Source organism: Amblyomma maculatum, chromosome 1, assembly GCF_055883805.1.
Source record: "Amblyomma maculatum isolate TAMU_Amacu chromosome 1, ASM5588380v1, whole genome shotgun sequence".
NCBI lineage: Eukaryota > Metazoa > Arthropoda > Arachnida > Ixodida > Ixodidae > Amblyomma > Amblyomma maculatum.
In genome coordinates, this window is record NC_139344.1 from 179,237,573 (window position 1) to 179,255,702 (window position 18,130).

General features: G+C 45.1%; 1 protein-coding gene across 1 annotated transcript in view; it reads left to right on the top strand.

Annotated features, from left to right (window-relative positions):
* The window catches only part of Dlg5 (MAGUK family member discs large 5), a 126,052-nt gene that overhangs the window by 44,489 nt on the left and 63,433 nt on the right, over positions 1-18,130 (top strand). The window contains exons 9-11 of the mRNA XM_084589677.1: positions 8,190-8,406; positions 9,681-9,816; positions 17,680-17,804. Coding sequence (XP_084445803.1) covers positions 8,190-8,406; positions 9,681-9,816; positions 17,680-17,804 — 478 coding nt within the window. The remainder of the gene's footprint in view (positions 1-8,189; positions 8,407-9,680; positions 9,817-17,679; positions 17,805-18,130) is intronic.

The window sequence follows — 18,130 nt, forward strand, 5'->3', positions numbered from 1 at the left end:
TATTCATATTCACTTTGCACTCAAAAGTTTGTTCAACATTTTCAAGCAGTTTTGCTTTGATGCTCCCGACAGTGTGCATTCAACAAGTATTGATGGCAATGTGGAAAATAGTCGTTCTCGTGCTGTTGCCATTTAAAAAGAAGGTTATCGTTGGCCAATTTTTAGACAATTAAGTTTATCGTAATGCAGTGATTCTTGTCAATTCTTGCGGGGTTATTCAGTAATTCGAACTTTGGATAATTTGAGGTCTTTTTCCGGTCCCGTGAAGTTCAAATAAACGAGCTTTTACTGCAACATTCTCCTTCGATTCTCACTGCAAGTTTTGTCTTGACCACTGTACTGCCCATTGTTGCATACGACGATACTCTTCATCAGGCAACCGTTGTCCTCCATGCTAACTTGAGAAGCAGAGCCATAGCAGAAGATGCTCAAACATGCCTAATTGTGAATGCGAAGCAAAGTGAGATTCCCTTCTGCCCCAGGCGGCAGCTGCAGCGGAGCAACCTGTGATGTCGCCTGTGGGGCAAGCACCCTCTGATGCACCCTGTTGTATCATGTATGGCACATGCCTTTGAGTGGTTCCTCCATGCCACAGCTGTGCTCCTCCCTCTCCTCTCCCCCCTTGGAATTCGCAAAGGTCAAAGATTAAATAGGTTTGATACAGTGGGTTTTTGAGAGAATATGTTTTATAGTGCTACTGCTTTAAAGAAACTTGAGGGACACTTAGGTTCACCTTAAGAGTATGACGTGACAGTCTGAAGGGATCCCTAGAGTAATCTTGGTGGTCTTGTGGCACACATCCTACTGCATGGCTGTTGCCATCGCATGCTATTTTTTTAACTTTCTTGAATGAATGCGCCTCAGTAGCATGTCTGAATCACGATCCAAGGGTCAGAGGACGGTCCCTTAATTGATCACCCATTTTATTTTTTTATTTTAAGTGACATCACTGTGTGTAACATCATTACTTCATCAGGGTCTGCCAGGACTTTCTAGTCACACCGAAGCCGCTTTTTTTGCTTAACAGCAGCTTTAACACTGTCGCAATAAAAGCTGGCACAAAGAAGGCATGTATGCCCTTGTTCACTGGTGGCATAAGGCCATACATAATTGACGTAGATCACATTGAAAGGTAATATAAGTTTGGCACACATGCCTTGTGATGCAGTAGAACCTCATTGATATGTTCCCGGTTCATACGATTTCCCGTTTCATATGTTCAAAATCGCGGGCAGGAAAACATCTCCCGTAGAGTTACACAATTTTTCTTCCGGTTAATACGTTCCCAGAAAACACGATTTCCTGGTTACTACATTCGAAATTTTGACAAACTGTGGTCGTGTAATACATTTTGCGATCAATCGGACATATGCTAACGAGCGCTCGTGACGTGAAAAACTGATCAGTTTTTCACGCCACAGTTGCTTTCCTGCTCTGCCTAGGAGCAAAAGGGCGAAGCATCAAAGAAAGCCAACCAGCCAACATACGAGGCGGCCGTTCGAGCGGAAACACAACTTCCTGAGGAGAAATGTTGTGGGTTTTTTTTTGCACTGCCTTAGAGGCACAGGGATGAACCATTTGATAACTACAGTTGAATCCCGCTATAACGAAATTCACGGTGCACGAAAAAAAATTCGTTCTCGCGGAACTTCGTTATCGCAAAAATTTGACGTGAAACGCAGAAAGAATTGCCCAAGCAGCAGCAAAGGCGTTTAATGCCAAAAATCTGTAAGCTTGGTTTGCTTACGCTTCACGGCGAGCAACGCCGTCACGCGATTTTCGCACTCGGTCAGCAAACCCATTGCAACATCGTCGTCTCGGACAGCAACGAAATTCCTGATGACATCAAAAGCGTCCATCACCTGTACGGCGGTTGCCGCAGCCGGCGCTTCCTGTACGTCGTCGTCTTCTTCATCGGAAGAGTCCTTATCATTCCGGGCAGCTTTTATGATCTGCTCATCACTCACATCTTCGTGAACAACAACACAAGCGTCAGCGCCGATGTATTCGTCGAGCTCGAGATTAGGCGGCACGGTTCCTATTTCTCCCAGCGTTTTCCAGGCGGCCGCGATCCCCGGAGCCGGTGACGCCTCTTCGTCGTCGTCTGTAACGCCTGGTGTTAGGCCAGCAGAGTGTACGGGTCGACCTTCGGCAAATCCGGCGTGCCTGAAACAGTTCACAATTACTGAGCGCCCCAGTGTGCTCCAGGCAGCAGACATAATCTGCAGTGCCACGTACAAGTCCACCTTCGTGTCTCGGCCGGTTTCAGTGTTAAAAAGCAGCCGCTGAATTAACCTCCCGCGGTAAGCGCGCTTCAGGCTAAGAATCACGCCCTGATCGAGAGGCTGTAAGACAGACGTGCAATTGGGAGGGAAAAACCTCAGCTCCGTGTTAGTGAGCTTGACTTCGTCGGAGTGATGCGCTGAACAATTGTCCAAAAGCAAGCAAACTTTACGGCCCTGCCGCTTCATGTCGCGGTCGAATGCCATCATCCACTCGGTGAAAATAGCGCGGGTCATCCATGACTTGTTGTTCGCCTTGTACTGCACAGGTAGGCTACGAGTTCCCTTAAAACAGCGCGGCTTGGCACTTTTGCCTATGACTAACGGCGGACGCTTGTCCGAGCCATCCATGTTTGTGCAAAGCAGCACTGTGATGCGTTTTTTGCTGTGTTTGCCGCCGTGACAGCGCTGCCCCTTGAAGTCGAGCGTCCTAGCCGGCAACATCTCGTAGAATAGCCCGGTCTAGCCGGCGTTGTAAATGTCTGCAGGCGCGAAGTTGCTTAAAATTCCGGCCATGTTACTCGCCTTCCAAGCAGCTGCTCCGTCCACGTCTGCTGACATTGACTCGCCGCACAACACTTTTCCAACAATGTTATGGCGGGCCTTGAAACGGTTTAGCCAGCCAATGCTGGCTTTAAAATCATCAATGCCAAGTAGGCATGCATAGTTCAAGGCTTTCTGCTGGACGATGCTTCCGGACAGGGGGACGTTGCTGGCTCGTGCTTCCACAAACCACGCATGCACTGCTTTGTCCAACTCTTCATGGAGGGGCCGCGTCACCTTTTTGTGCTTCGAGGATGTGCCTGAAGCAAGTGCCATTCTCACGCTGTCCTTATTGCCTAGAATCGTTGACAGCGAACTTGCAGGAATTCCGAAGTCTTCAGCAATTGCCGCTTTCTTCCTTCCGCTTTCTGCTTGGGCGATTATTTGAGCTTTTTGCTCAAGGGAAAGAGTTTTGCGTTTTTTCACTTGCGTTGCCATCGTGTCCTGCGGATGAAAACTCGTCGTTGTCGAAGAGAAAGGCAGCGAGTGAACAACGCGACCACGACACAAAGCCAAAATGGCGGAACTGCAATCACGTGATTTCATGCTTAATGTGGCTTTGGATTTGACTTGGACTTCTCGCCAATAAAACTAGTTTCGGTTTCGATTTTGAACGCGAAAATTTCGTTGAAGCGGAAACGCTCTGCAAAAATGGTTCGTTGTGCAGAGAAATTTAGGCCATTAATTCTTATAGGATACTCGCGGGGAATAAAAATTTATTCGTTGTCGCGGAAATTTCGTTGTGGCGGTATTCGTTGTGACGGGATTCAACTGTACAACTACAGTGAAAGCTCGCTAATGGCGCCATGACTAGTGCGGTGGCTGGCGGCGGCTGGCGGCGCCTGAGGCTTAGTGGCCGTGGCGGTGGCTGCCTGCGCTTCTCTTCCACACAACATCCGAAACGTGAAACCAAATAAGTCGACGACCGATTTTTCGGACTCTCAACGGACCACGAAAATGTCAGAAAAATCGGGCAGTCCGAAAAAACAAATGTGCACTGAAAAAGCTCCATTTATTGCCTATTCTTCACTTTGAGGCCGGAAAAAGTCATGAATGCTTTTATGCACCACGCTCCGCTTCCGTGCTAACAGGTCCGCCTGAATTACGCTTGCATCAGCTCAGCTTGCGTCGGCTGCGCTGCTGCAGGTGAGTTGTCGTCGTTCTCAGACTCCACAAGCACTTGGCGAATAATTTCTGCATCTGTGAGCTTGGCGCATAGTTCCAACTAGTGGTCCACGTCTGTGAACTCTGAAAACGAGATGGCCAATGGAATTTCGACACCAGCAGTGCGAAGGTAGTGAATGAGCTGCTCACTGCCTGACAGCTGCTCGACGACGCTCTCCTCGTCCAAGGCAGCAGACTCGTCATTCAGCACAAATCCCGCGTGGCGGAAGCAATTGCGCAGCGTTGTGGGTGCCATCGACTTCCACGCATCAGCAAGCATACTAAGTGCTCCAAGCAAATCGACAGAGTAGGTTTTCCCACTGTCGAGGCACACCACCGCCGCTATCAACCACTGGATCACAACACCGACTCCGTTGAGTGCCTTCTCGCTGCCGCGTTGCACGGGAAAAAAAACAAAACAAAAAAAGCTCCTTATAAAATTCGGAAACAACTTCTTGAAGAACTGAAGAAATGCGAACATAGTTTTCGCATCAGCACGACCGCGGCTAGGCCTACTCGCTACGCTCGGCAAACACACAGAGGAACAGGCAGTCGAAGCGATCGTGCTAAAAGAAAAATAAAAGCACTCCGGTGGCGAGCAGCGATGTCCCGGAAACAGAAGCTGCTAGGCAAATAATATAGCCTTGATCCAGCGTCAGTTTAGCTGAGGAGCGGCACGCAAGGCCGGCACCGGTTTCGAGGCTATCGAAGTTTTTCAAGCAAGATGGCGGCAACACCGCTCAAAATGTGTGGCAGTTGGCCCGGCTGACGCTTGGAATGACCGAAAAATCGAATAGCCCTCCTTAGAGTGTCCGAAATTTTGAGCAGCGTAATACATTGACTTTATAAGGTATGTCCTGGGGCCAGGAAAATGTCCGAATAATTAAGTATGTCCGAAAAATTGGGTGTCCGAAAAATCGGTAGTCGACTGTAATTGCTAATTTGACCGTCGTCAATTCCGAAATAGGCATAAGTATTCCTGTCGGCGCGGTCCCATGCAACGTCCATGAAAGGCTGTGACGTCGGACGGGGCTACGGACTTCCAGATAAAAAAGAAAATTACGCGAGAAAAACCTCTCTCTCTCTCTCTCTTTTTTTTTTTTTTTGCGACAGTCGTCTATCCTTCTACCCGTAAGTCATCAATGAAAGCAAGCGATCAGTGGCGATTGTAATGCCGGCTTTAAGTACCATTTGATTCAAAAGGCGCGTTTGCATATCATGCGTCCCAATCATTGTGTCGCAGTGGGCAGCGCCCACCTCAAATGCGACACGATAATGCGAAAACGAGGTCCGCACGACCAAATGAGCGCTTGCAATCTGCTAAGTCCCCCCCCCCCTTGCCTTTTTTCCTTTTTCCTGATAGAGCTAACAGACCGTGGTGTTATCGCAGTACAGCATCTTGGTGCACTGCCATGAAATGCAGTGGAACGGGACAGTAACAGCGAGAAACGGAGGGATGCGCTAACGAAAGCTTTTTTTTTAAATTCTCAGTGCCAAAAGTGGGAGGTGGGTTCATTATTATTCGAGGGGGTCATTACGCGAGTAAATACGGTACATTTACCGCAATGCAAATGATTCTTGTCAGTTTTTTCGAGGCCATACGATAATTTATCTCTTTTTCCCAGTCCCATGAAGTTCAAATTAATAATCTTTTACTCTCTTCGCTTGCATATGAGCGGGACTGGTCTGGGGGAATCAGCCTGCGCAAAAGCGTGGTGACTGTAAGCCACCGCGATGGCCTCTCCACATGTAACTGGTGTAAGGGGGGCGAAGCGTACTGAAACAATTAAAGCGATCCTGGCTCATCATTCCTTCTGCGAACCAGATCTGTCATGAAATCTGTTCCCTTAGGACAGCGCAAATATGGACACAATTCTACGAGAGCTAAAGAAAAACCTGTGCATACTTCATGTCTGTAAATGCTAATCTACACTTTTATTCAGGGAAAGTCTCGATTCTAAATGCCTTTGTACCTCATTCAGCAGAGAGAGAGAGAGTAAACTTTAATTCGTTTATGGAATAGCGTGGGTGGTTTCCTCAGTCCAGGATACCATTGGCTTGGGCTGCCTCCCGGGCCCTGGTGAGCAGGCTGCACTGCTCAGAGAGACCCGTGTGGGCCAGCTCTGCCTCCCACTCCGCTTGGCTGAGTTCTCGAGCTTTATATTTCTCTAATTGCCCTTTGCAGTTCCATATCATGTGAAGGATGTCTGAGACTTCACCCGAAAAATCTGGCCCGAAAAATTCAAAAATAACACATGCACTGCATGCGTTATTTTCGAATTTTTCGGGCCAGATTTTGTGGTACTTCGCTAGGTTTGGAAATGTCCTAGTCTGTATGTTCCTCCAGGTTACTGCCTCCTGTCTGCTGAGGTCTTTGTGTGGCTCTGCGTATCATTTTCTTTCTAATTTGAAGTATTGTATTAGTTCTCCGTATGTAAGAGGGGTTGAAGGCTCTGGGGCAGCTGACACAGGTGGCCGGAAAGTATGCCCTCGGGCTATCCTGTCGGCAGCCTCGTTGCCGTCGATTCCCTCGTGTGCCGGTATCCACAGGATTGTGTGCTTCATGTTGCCTATCTTTTTTTCCTGCTCCATTATTCGGCGTGCCTGTTTGCATACGCGTCCCAGGAGGAAGGCATGACAGGCCTTTTGGGAATCTCTGAGTATTATGTGTTTTCTACCTTGGCTGCTGGCATGTTTAACTGCAAGGGCGATAGCAACTTCCTCTGCATCTTCTATGTATTTATTGGTCTTGATCGATGAGCTGGTCACCTCTCTTCCGGTGTGGTCAACTGTGGTGGCTACCGCCGCTTTTCTTCCCATATATGGACTGGCGTCTACATAGTGTATGCCGCTATTATTTCTGATGACATTGCTTTGTATGTGGCAACTTATCGCTTTTCGTCTTTCGCTGTTATGTAGGGGGTCCATGTTTTTGGGAATTGGAAGGACGTGGTATTCAGCTCTGCTTTCGGGAGTGATTGTTTCTCTTGGCGGGTTAGTTCTCTCGTCGATGGGTCGTCCCATCATGTTCAGTAGGTGTCTACCAGTCCGACTTTGTTCGTCTGCGTTCTTGGCAGACCAGGATTGCTTCTTTGTGTTCATCGTAGGTGACCGAGATGCCCAATGCCATCAAAGCCTCATTGGATGCATGACTTGGTAATTCGAGTGCTAGTTTATAAGCATACCGAAACTGCGCATCAATTTTCTGTGATTCCGTTTTGGTGACGTTGTGGTACAGGAGGCTATAGGTCCAGCGGGGACTATCATCGCCATTACTATTCTGATTGCATCCTTCTCCTTTAATCCTCTGTTCCTGTTCGCTATTCTTCGGATCATGCTGCAGACCTGACTGGTTGCCCGAGTCAGTAGCTTGATTGTGTGCATTCTTTCCCCGTGGCTCTGTAGCCACATACCTAGTATCCTCAAGGTTTTTACTTCTCTCATTTCTTGGTTTTGAAGTCTGATTTGAATCGGCTCTGCCTTGAAGTTTTTCTTGTGGATTCTAATGAACTCTGTTTTCTCAGGGGCACATTGCATGCCGTTTCTTCTTGCAATTTCTTCAATGCCATTCAGGGCTCTTTGCAGTTTGTCTTCCTTTTCTCCCGCTGATCCTGTCGTCGTTCACACAGTAATATCGTCAGCGTAGTGTGCGTGGCGAATTCCAGGTATGCTTTCCAATTTCCCTGCTATCGGCACCATGGCCGGATTAAAGAGAAGGGGTGAGATGATGGATCCCTGCGAGGTTCCTTTCCCGGCTGTTTCTCTTTCGTTGGCTCTGATACCGTCGACACTTATTAGTTCCCCGTATGTGAGAGGGGCTGAAGGCTCTGGGGCAGCTAGCGCAGGTTCCCGGAAAGTATGTCCTCGGGCCATCCTATCGGCAGCCTCATTCATTTCTTTTAATATTAAGCAGCTCGGATCATAAGTTTTCCCAGATAATACGTTTTTTCCGGCATTTCTTAAATATTATATCAACGAGGTTTTACTGTTTTGTGAATTTGATATAAATTTCTCATTTGAACAAATGGCGTTCGATAAAACAATAAGGGCCATTACTTATTGGACGCCCCTCGCACATTTTAGCGGTACAGCCTACCATGAAAGTTAAGAGAGAGTAGGAGTGGTTTGGCATGTGTTCAGTAATTATAGTGTAGTGAAGAATTTGCAGTGCTCATGTTCAGTATTTTATTCCTTGTACAGAGGCACAGCAGGAGGCAGAAGTGTGCAAACGGCGCAGGGATTGGGCCTTCAGTGAGCGTGACAAGATAGTCCTAGAGCGCGAGAGTATCCGCAGCCTGTGTGACAAGCTGCGGCGCGAGCGGGACAGAGCTGTCAGTGACTTAGCCGAAGCTCTCAGGGACTCGGATGACATCAAGCGGCAGCGCAATGAAGCATCCAAGGAACTCAAGGAGCTCAAGTGAGTTGTGTTTGTCTTAACTGTATTCTTTCTAAGCACTGGGGCTGTACATACTGCTCAACGTTTATATGCAAAGCATGTGCTGATGAATCTCCCTTTTCTTAAAACTGATTTTATAGCCCCTTTTTTGTACTTTCGAATTGATATTCCCAAGACAGTGTTGTTCTAGTAAAGATGTGCTAATAAGGGTATGGATCCTTTCAGTGAATGTGCCATATCAAGAGTTATTGCATTACCGGCAACAACTACTTGTTGCTGCTTCTGAATGCAGTTAGGAGGTGTGATTACATTCATACTTACATTCACAAAAGCACTATACATCCATACAAACACTTGTAACTTCTCTTCCAATACATGTATTTGAACAAACATGTGCCGTTTAAATGACTTCATGACCTTTCGGAGTTTCTCATAATTCTGATTTATATAAAGCTAACAGCAATTGCGAAAAGTTGGGAGTGCCTGTTAACTTCCCGCTTTCTGTGGTGGTAGCTAGCGGAAGGAAAGAAGATGTGAAACAAATGGAAGTCTGACAGTTACCTGCTTCAAATTTGAATTTCAAATCTGAATTCACTTCCGGTATACCCCACCTTTAGCCACATGTGATCAGGAAGGAGTTCACCTTGAATAGTGAAAGGTGGATCCACTTTTAATCCTGCAGTATGTAAATCTGTTCAGCTTATCAAGACTTCAACTTAACAAAAGTGCCTGAAGTATCAGGCTACATAAAAGACTTGTAATGAACGTAGCATAAATATGGACTTGCTAGGGAACTTGGAAAGAAAAGATACCTTCAGAAATTCCACATAGTGATCGTAGTCAGCTGCTAAGTTGTCAAGTGCTTGTGCCTTTGCTGCCATCATTGCTGTGTCGTCAGGTAGGAAGACATATCTGCCTAACATTCTTTGAAAGCTGCTCACAACCTTAGGGCCCCTGAAAAAGCTGTTGTTGTGCTCAAGGACCGGAATGTGTGCAGTCACATGTCATATGCAAGGCCATCTCCAATTCATCATTGCTACTATCAGGCTGAAGAATGTCTGTAGCTCATCTTAGGAGTATTAGAAACATACCCTATCATCACTCAGTTCTTAATTTTTTAATTCGTTTTAAAATAAATCAAAATTCATGCACAAAATTTTGCTATTTCCACAGCTCTAGTTAAAAGCAGAGCATGCTGTTACATACAGCAAGGGTCAGGTAAGCTACAGAGGTCTATTTTTAAGACATTTATACTTAAAAATGTTATTTATTTTTGTTTGTTTTCTGCTTACTAGGGAAAAAATTGAAGCACAGCTGGAGAAGGAATCGAGAATGAAGCAGCTCAATTCAGTGGGCAATAATCATAGCAGAGACTCTGCTATTGACACAGATCTTCAGGAGTGGGAGACTGAAGTCAAGGAAGTCCACCTTGTGAGTTTTGTCCCCTTTTCAAAGTGTGCCATCAGTTATGCTTTTCAAAACCTCTGTGCAACTTTGTTGCACAGGAAGAGTTAAGGCGGTTTTAAATAGCAAACTCCTGTGACATGGGCATATTCATTGGCAGTTCAGTTAACATGCGGTTGAACTGTTCAGCTCTCAGTGACAGTGCGGTTAATCTGAGGTCTGAATGACAAGATGGCGTTTGACAGATATTTGGTGCTGCCATATGTTCTCAAAGCACACGGATGATTGTCGTCCAGGCTGGTATATGTCCAAGTAAACAACTTCTACTAACTAATTCAGTGCATGCAGCTATGCAGCAATTTGTAGTGCCATCAAGACTGCAACTTTCTGTAGCCAAATGATGAAGTCACCAGTCTTGCTTCTACTGGATTGTCATAGCTTGATTGGCTCTTTGGTGTGTTCATCTCTGTGGTGCTTGAATAGTAGAAGTAACACAAAGATTGTAGTTCACTGAATCGAAGAATGTAAAGGGTTTTCAGAGTAAAGAGTAAAAATATTAAAATAGAAGGATATTGCTAACCACAGCCCTCTATCATTCAGGCCAGGGGCAGACGGAAGTTGAACTGTCATGCAACCAAATGGCAATGAAATTGACTGTTTAATGAGGGTGTTTAATGCCTGTTTAATAAGGAGGAGCTTGGCAGTTTGAAATGAGAAAAAAACAAAAGCAATTGTTAATAATTTGACTAGCAGGATTGGTTTTTATACGAAAAAAATAAGAATAGTTGTGGATCACAATGAGGAAAAACAGCAAACAAACTAATGTCTGCAGCATCAGCTACCAAATGCAGTAAGCTCTTATTAATTCAGCCTGAAAGGGACAAGAAAAAAATGTTAAAATTAACTGAAAGTTCGAATTATTGAATCGGTCTGAAAAAACTGTCACAAACCGTTTGCATCAGAGTCTTTTTACCTAATGAACACTTGTATTATGCATGCCTACATTTGAAATGAAACCCTTGTGAGAACTACAGTTTTACCTGGTTGTGTCAAGTGCTTTGCTTTGCGCACACTGTCGGGAATGTTGAAGACGCACTCCATAATAGTGAAGGCCTTTGCCATCCTTTCTGCAATCTGATGCAGGTTACTGTTCATGAAACATCCCTGTCACATTTTGAGGATGCTTCACCACACATTCCATGCGGTGAAGCATTGTGGTAGAGCTCGAAGTGCAGTGAAACTACATACGAGCAGTGTGCTGTTCCAGCATACTAGAAATGGCAATGTAACAGATATATTAAATTAATTTTCCCTAATAGCGCTGTTTCTATAGGAGACTAACCTAGGACAGCAGCAAAAGAACATTCTTAGAAAGTATCACATCTTTTCGGTTTGAGAGCACTCAAATAAGCTTTCTGAAAGCCTTGCTATTGTGGTCCAGGGTGGCGTTTCAACTTGGAAAATTGACCTTAAGGGGGGATGTGGGTCTTAAAAATTTTTTTTTTATTCTTGGTCCAATCTGAATAAAACTTCACAGCCTTGTTCAGTTTTTCACACTGATTTCAAATCTGTAATTAGATTTGTGATAGCTGCACTGGTTCATGAAATTCTGAGGTTTAAAAGGAAACAATAGTGGTAATTTCTTACGGGACTTTTTGACAATTTTGCCTTTTAAAATGCGAAAAGCAAGTATGTGGCTGCAATGCCAAAGACATGCTCTAGGGGGTGATGCTATTTTTGTTCATTTTAATGCAATTTATAGGCAGAAAACTGGACCAACATTTACAGTGAATAATTTCGCTCAAATTTCCTCATTACTATCCTAATTTGTAATTAGCAGAGTAATGCTACAATGATATAAATAGCATCACCCCCTAGCATTTTTCCTCATGATTACAGTGATACCATATTTATTATTGTCACTCAATGACAACATAGAAAAAAGGCCCGTAAGATTGAGTGCGGTGTCCAAAAACATCGAACTGAGAAAAACGCATTTGAAGTTTTAGACAACTGTAACTTTTGCTAGAATGCAGGTACAACAATTTAAATAGCATCATTGTGTAGCCATGCTTTTCAGAAAGAAGGCCATACTAAATATGTAACTGTAGCTTCTCATAAAATTGGCAAATCCCAGCCATAAAGCCATGTACGTACCCCTAGACCAGCATGAGAAACTGAATTTAGCATTTGAGGTGCCCGTTTCAGTGCCCTCCAAGATAAATAAATGCTCAAATTGTGTAAGAAAACAGCCCTGCCATAGACAGACAAACTTACACGAAGTTTAGGTTGAAACATGGTGGCATGTTTATTCAAACGGCTGGTCACTGTCCCAGAATAACTGTTCTATAGCAGACCAGGGCTATATGCAGGATCCCTTGCTGGCTTGTGTCGCTTAGCAAACCTTGCCTTGGCAGCACTGTTCTCCTGGTGTTCTTTCCGAGACTTCTGTAGCCTGTTTCTATCCTTCTCAAGGCTGCGGCGCACCAAGCAATTTCCAGCACTGTAACCGAGCTTCTGGGCAATTTGTGTGCTGCTTTTGACGGCTCCCTGGTTGAAGCGGCTGATAGCCTCAGCCACTGCTCTTTCAGTGCTGCGCAGTGAGGCATGCTGACCTTTTGGGACCTGATCCCAGATCATGGCATGGAGACTTTCATTTGAGTTCTGTGTGATCCCATCACTGCACCGCTTCAAGAGGGCATCGTCACTCAGCCTCCTAAACACAGGCTCCAATGCCTCGCAAACGAAGCCAGGCAGGCTGTTTTTGTGTGGTGGCGGCTCCTCATTCATAGCCACGGCCCTGTTATATCTGCACCAAGACTCCGGGCCTTCAGGGCAGAATTCGTGTCTTGGTGCCTCATCCGTTGACGACATGTGGTGCAATGTAGCCTGGACTGCTTTCTGCATGCCCGGCACATCGTTTCTGTGGCTCCGTAAGGCATAGCCATAATAACTCGTGATTTTTTTAATCTTTTCTTGAGTGAGCCTTCCTTTCCCACCAAGTGGCTGACCTTGGGCTTTTTTTTTGTCGACAAGGGTGCGCAGGGCAGCTCCCATGCGTTTGTGAACGTGGTTTATACAGTCCTTTTTATCCACTTTTATGTACCCATATACTTCATCTTCAGTCAGGGCATGGTACGTCCGGCTATCCCCATCAGACAGCATTGTTGTGTATCGCAGCTTGTGTTTTACAAGCGACCGCCGAAACAAGCACAGGGCTGCTTCAACTTCCATCTGGCCAGCCTTGCAGTCAACGTTTTTTTGGCAAAGTGGGGCATGCTGGACCAGCCAGGCTGCATGTCCTTCTTCATTTTCTTTAGGGCCTTTTGTGCAGCCGAGGCAAAAGTTTGATAAAACAACATGGTCTATTACAAGACCAGTATACATCTCAACGATGCACCCCACACAGATGTGGGAACTGTGTCCACGAGTCAGCCAGGTGCCGTCATACACTACGTCGATGTTTCCTGGCGCGTTGCCGAACTCCGTATATAATTCCTTGATGCGAGCAACGCTAGCGGCCTCGCACTCAGTAGCGGTCGCAGTGCAGGCTTCTTGCATCATCTTCATGTGGCCCTGATAAGTTTTGTGATGCAAGCCGCGGTGTGATATATTCATCACGGCGAAAAAGTCGGACAGGGCTGTCGCTCCCTTGCCGATGCTGTGAATAGCTTTCATAGCGCGCACATTCACCTCAAAAGCAGTTATCTTGGCATCAGTCGCACCGGCCACCCTCGGAGATGAGAAACGCTCCTCGCGCAAGTCGCAGGTGCTACAGGACAGCACGAGCTTTGCACACAGCCCATACTCTGGGCCCGACTTCGATAAAGTCACGCTTTGCGTGCCACACTCAGGGCAAAGCACAAGCCCAAGGAACGTGTTCACCGCGGCTAAGTCCACGATGACGAATTCCGTACAGTTTTCCTTGTCGCTGTCGCTTGCCTGCAGATCGATGTCTAGAAGCTTGAACTTGCGTTCTGTTGCGCTCTGCGACGCCAGATGCTCTTTCACGTCCGCAGCATTTCTCGCGCACTCGGCAGACTCACCAGCAGAATAAAATACTGTGTCGATGCGGTCTTTGATGCCTCCAGAAGCATCCGTTGACGGTTCAGTAACTCCAAATGTACTGCAGCTGGGCTGGCTAAGCAGAGAACAGGCCGGTTCAGATGCAACAGGCGATCGTGGTAGCGCGCCGTCGTCCGGGGCAGCTGGCGTCAAGGCAACGCCGTCGTCCTTCGGCCGCGCGTTCCATGGACGCTTTCGTTTCTTCCCGTACGCTTGACGCGTCTTCTTCTTTAGACGAGCGTCTCCAGCCATTCCGGCACAAAACAGAAATGTACTGTGTCGAGAAACACGATCGGAAACCAAGACGCGCAAAGCGGCAGTCACGGCGGCGAACGTAGAAAAAAAGAAGAAAAAGGCGTGACGTGCCGGTCGCGCCAGCCAATGGGAGGCGCGGAACGGGACGCTTGAAACGCGCGCGCCCCACGAGCCAATCAGCGGCCCGGAAGTTTCCCTCAGAAAACCGGCTAGGGCGGCCGTTCTGTTTGAGCGACGCCATTTTGAAAGGCCGCAAAATGCGCACAAAGAAACCAGCTTCGAAACAAGCCCAAAATGGCGCCGATCGGCCGGCTGCTTTGCTCGTGGCGCGTGCGGGAAGTTCGAACAAATTTTGTCCTTTCTCGGTCATTTCGGGGCTCCCTTGGTGTTTTGAAAACAGATTTTAGCGCATTTCCCGATCAAATTCAGCGTTAATAATTTAATGGCAGGTGCTTGAAGGTACAAACAATCCGAAAATGAGTTTTTCTCAAAATCGATTTTTTGGCTATTTTTGACCGTTCTAAGACCCGCGTCCCCCCTTAAAACCGTATATAAAGCAGTTGCAGTCACCATGCTTCATTTTAAAGCCATAACGTTAGGTTCTGTTTACCTTGACCCTCACTTGACTGTTGCACTTCATTATTTAGAAGAGCTTTTAATACTTCTACAGGAGACATATATTATATTTCGGTATTTAATGCACACTCCACTTATTGGGGAGGCAAACAAATGGACAGTAGAAGGCATGTTTCAGAGCTTTTTATTTTCTGCAAGGATATACGTCTGTTGAATGCTGGCAGGTGCACATATTGTCTCTAAGCAATGTAGAAATGAGCTGCTTAGATGTTCGCCATCAATTTTTAATGGCTTTAAATGGGATGCTGCGGATAACGCACACGGAAGTAATCTTCTGCCTGTCATTATCAGCCTATCCTCACCGTCAATCACACTAACCAACGGTGACAGGGGAAGTTGCACCTAAGTAACTGGCAGCTTTTTCAGTCTGAAGCCGGCCTTGAAAACGTTTTCTTGGATAATTTAAGTGCAGAAGACCTGAATGAAAGCTGACATTGTATTATTGCTGTAGTACATTTAGCTATCTCACAGTCCTCAGGAGTTGTACAGCAGAACCACAAGGCTTGGTATGCACTAAAATGCGAGGGAAAAAAAAAAAAGCCTGGGGAATATTCCGGAGGTAGCTACGCATGAAAACCTAAGTTTCAAAGAGGCAAGGGAAAAGGCATGGTATATTCGTTGCAGTGCCGAAAAAGAGTAATGCAGAAGTTAACCTCATCCATTAACACCTCAACGGCATCCAAAAAAAATGCGGGACCAAGCTCGTAATTTAAATGCCTTCATGTTGGAATCTCACACGAGTTTCTCAATATTAATCAGTGCAGTTTCAAAAAGGCATGCTCTACAAGAGATCATCTGGCTCGCCTTGAAAATATTGTCAGAGAAGCTTATCCGAAGACAAGAGATCATCTGGCTCGCCTTGAAGATATTGTCAGAGAAGCTTATCCAAAGACAACATTGTCTTGAGGTTTCTTTTTTTGACCTGGAGAGAGCATACAGCACAACATGGAAGGTTGAGATTTTTCGTGACCTGGCAAGTCTAGGCATCCACAGCAGGGTGTTGGAAGTGCCCGAAGAGCTTCCTTTCAAATTGTTTATTTTGGGTATGTCTGTGCTCTATTCTTGCAAAGAACTTTGTTCAGGAGAACAGTGCACCTCAAGACTGTATCTTAAGCGCAATTCTTTTTATTGTGAAAATGAATTTTATTAGTGAAATAATCTCTAAATTGATTATGTACTCAGTCTATGTGGATGATCTGCAAATAGCCTGCACAACTTGCAATGTATCAACGTGCGAGAGACAAGCGCAGTTGACACTAAATAAACTAGCATCATGGGCAGAATGAAATCTGTTTCATTTTCCTCCGCAGAAGACTACGGCAGGTATTTTCTCACTGAAACAAGGCTTTTTTACTGACCCAACCCTGCACCTAAATGAAATTGAACTACCAGTAAGAAATGAACACAATTTTTAGGCATAACATTCAGCAAAAAAAATCACATTTCTGCCTCAGATATACATGCTCAAAAAGAAAGCCTCGTGATCTCAGCTCTCATGAAAACATTGGGAGGTTCAAGAGGACATGCCTATTACATATCTGTCACTTCCTTAAACGGTCCTGATTAGATAGCAGTTGCGTAATATGGCTCAGCAAGGCCGTTATACTTGAAACATCCAGTACGTAATTCATGTTTGCATCTTTCAACTGGTGCATACAGAACGTCGCCTGTAAGCAGTCTGTACATAGAAACTAATGAACCACCACTGCACACAGAAGGACTATGCTCACATGCTCATACATCCTAAAAATGCATTTGTTGCCAAAACACACCTAGTCACAAAGTACCCGTCCACAACATTTTTCAACGATAAACCCCACTCAGTCAGACCTTTGCTACTATGATTTGAAAGAAATTGCTGAACACGCTGCCAAATATTGCACTGAAACCTATTATTTCAGTTTCATCTTCAATGCAAACAACTGTCGTGCAGTTGTTTATCAGTAACAACCGTCGTGCAGATGTTTTTCAGGTAAAATTACTGTGATGCAAACAGTTTTTTGGCTCTTTTTTCAGGCTTATTCGATAATTTGAGCTTTCTTTAATTCAGACACAGTTAGTTGAAGGCCAAATTAATGAGATTTTACTGTATTCAGCAGCAATTTGATAGCTCCACCCAATTTTATGCAGGTTCTTCCTGTAAAAAAAAAAAAAAAAAAAAACATTATACGGAGTTTTGCATGAAATTTATACTCAATTTTTTTCAGTAGGGTATACATTCTGTGCAATTCTTTACTGTGTGAGTTTAGAAATAAATAAATGAACAATGCTTGTTATTTTCTAGTTATCAGTTTTTTCTTTTTTTTTCACTATCAGATATCCACTATTCGGATTGATGTCTGAAGGAAATTTTTGTCCCTTATTCTTATTCAATTGGTATTAAGATTTCAATATTTGCACACCCCTACTTTCACTAGAAAATGCGCACAAGCAATAGGTATCCAGTCAGTCCTCTCCCCAAATAATATTTTTTAAGCTAGCTTCATTAGCACTAAGCATATATATGATCGAAATTGATGTTTTCCTCTCCCACCTCAACTCTGCACACTCTGGGGCACAAGAAAAAATGGAGAGAACAAGTGACAGTGCTCCATAGTGCCCTATCCCGCACGCATCACTCGGGAGCGTCCAATGGGTTTTAAAGAAATAAATGCCACTCTTGTTCTGCTTTGTATTTTTGGCTGTGATAGAGCAAGTCTACTTACGGTGAACTTTGAATACAATCAGTGCAGTGTGCATGACCATCAGGCTCGTTATACGTGAACTTGGCTGTATATTGAAATTCATATCAGCTGGTGTTATCACTGTGATACCTCTGTATAATTTGTCGTGTCTCACCTACTCGGTGAAAATTTCTGCTGTCATTTTTTGTTTGCCATTGGATAAGCAGTAGCTATGTGTTTACCATCCTGTTCCTGCCATTTCCCTTTTCAGAGGTATGAAGGTGACTTTGGCTTTGACATTAGCGGAGGCAAAGAAGACATGCAGGCCGAGCCTTCTGTTGCGTACTTCTATGTCAGCTCCATTCTCAAAGGGGGAACTGCAGAGGGAAAGCTGTTGTGAGTTGCTTTTATTGTTTTCAAGTGAAGTTGCTCATCATCTATATAGGCTTAAGCATCTCGGTGCAAGAGTGAATGCGGCAATAGTAAGCATTGCATACCGTATTTGCTTGCATGATTGTAACGCGCAGTGATATTTAACACCTGGAAACCACGAAAATAACTTGGCGCTGATTCTACTGCAGACCAGAAATAATGCAGTGAACAAACACCCGAAAATTGCTTAAAACATTTAATGGAACAACATTGGCACACACAAACACAACCACGAGATGTGGATGTCAGAGTCGGAAGACAGCTCTTTCTCGTTGTTTATCGAACACGAA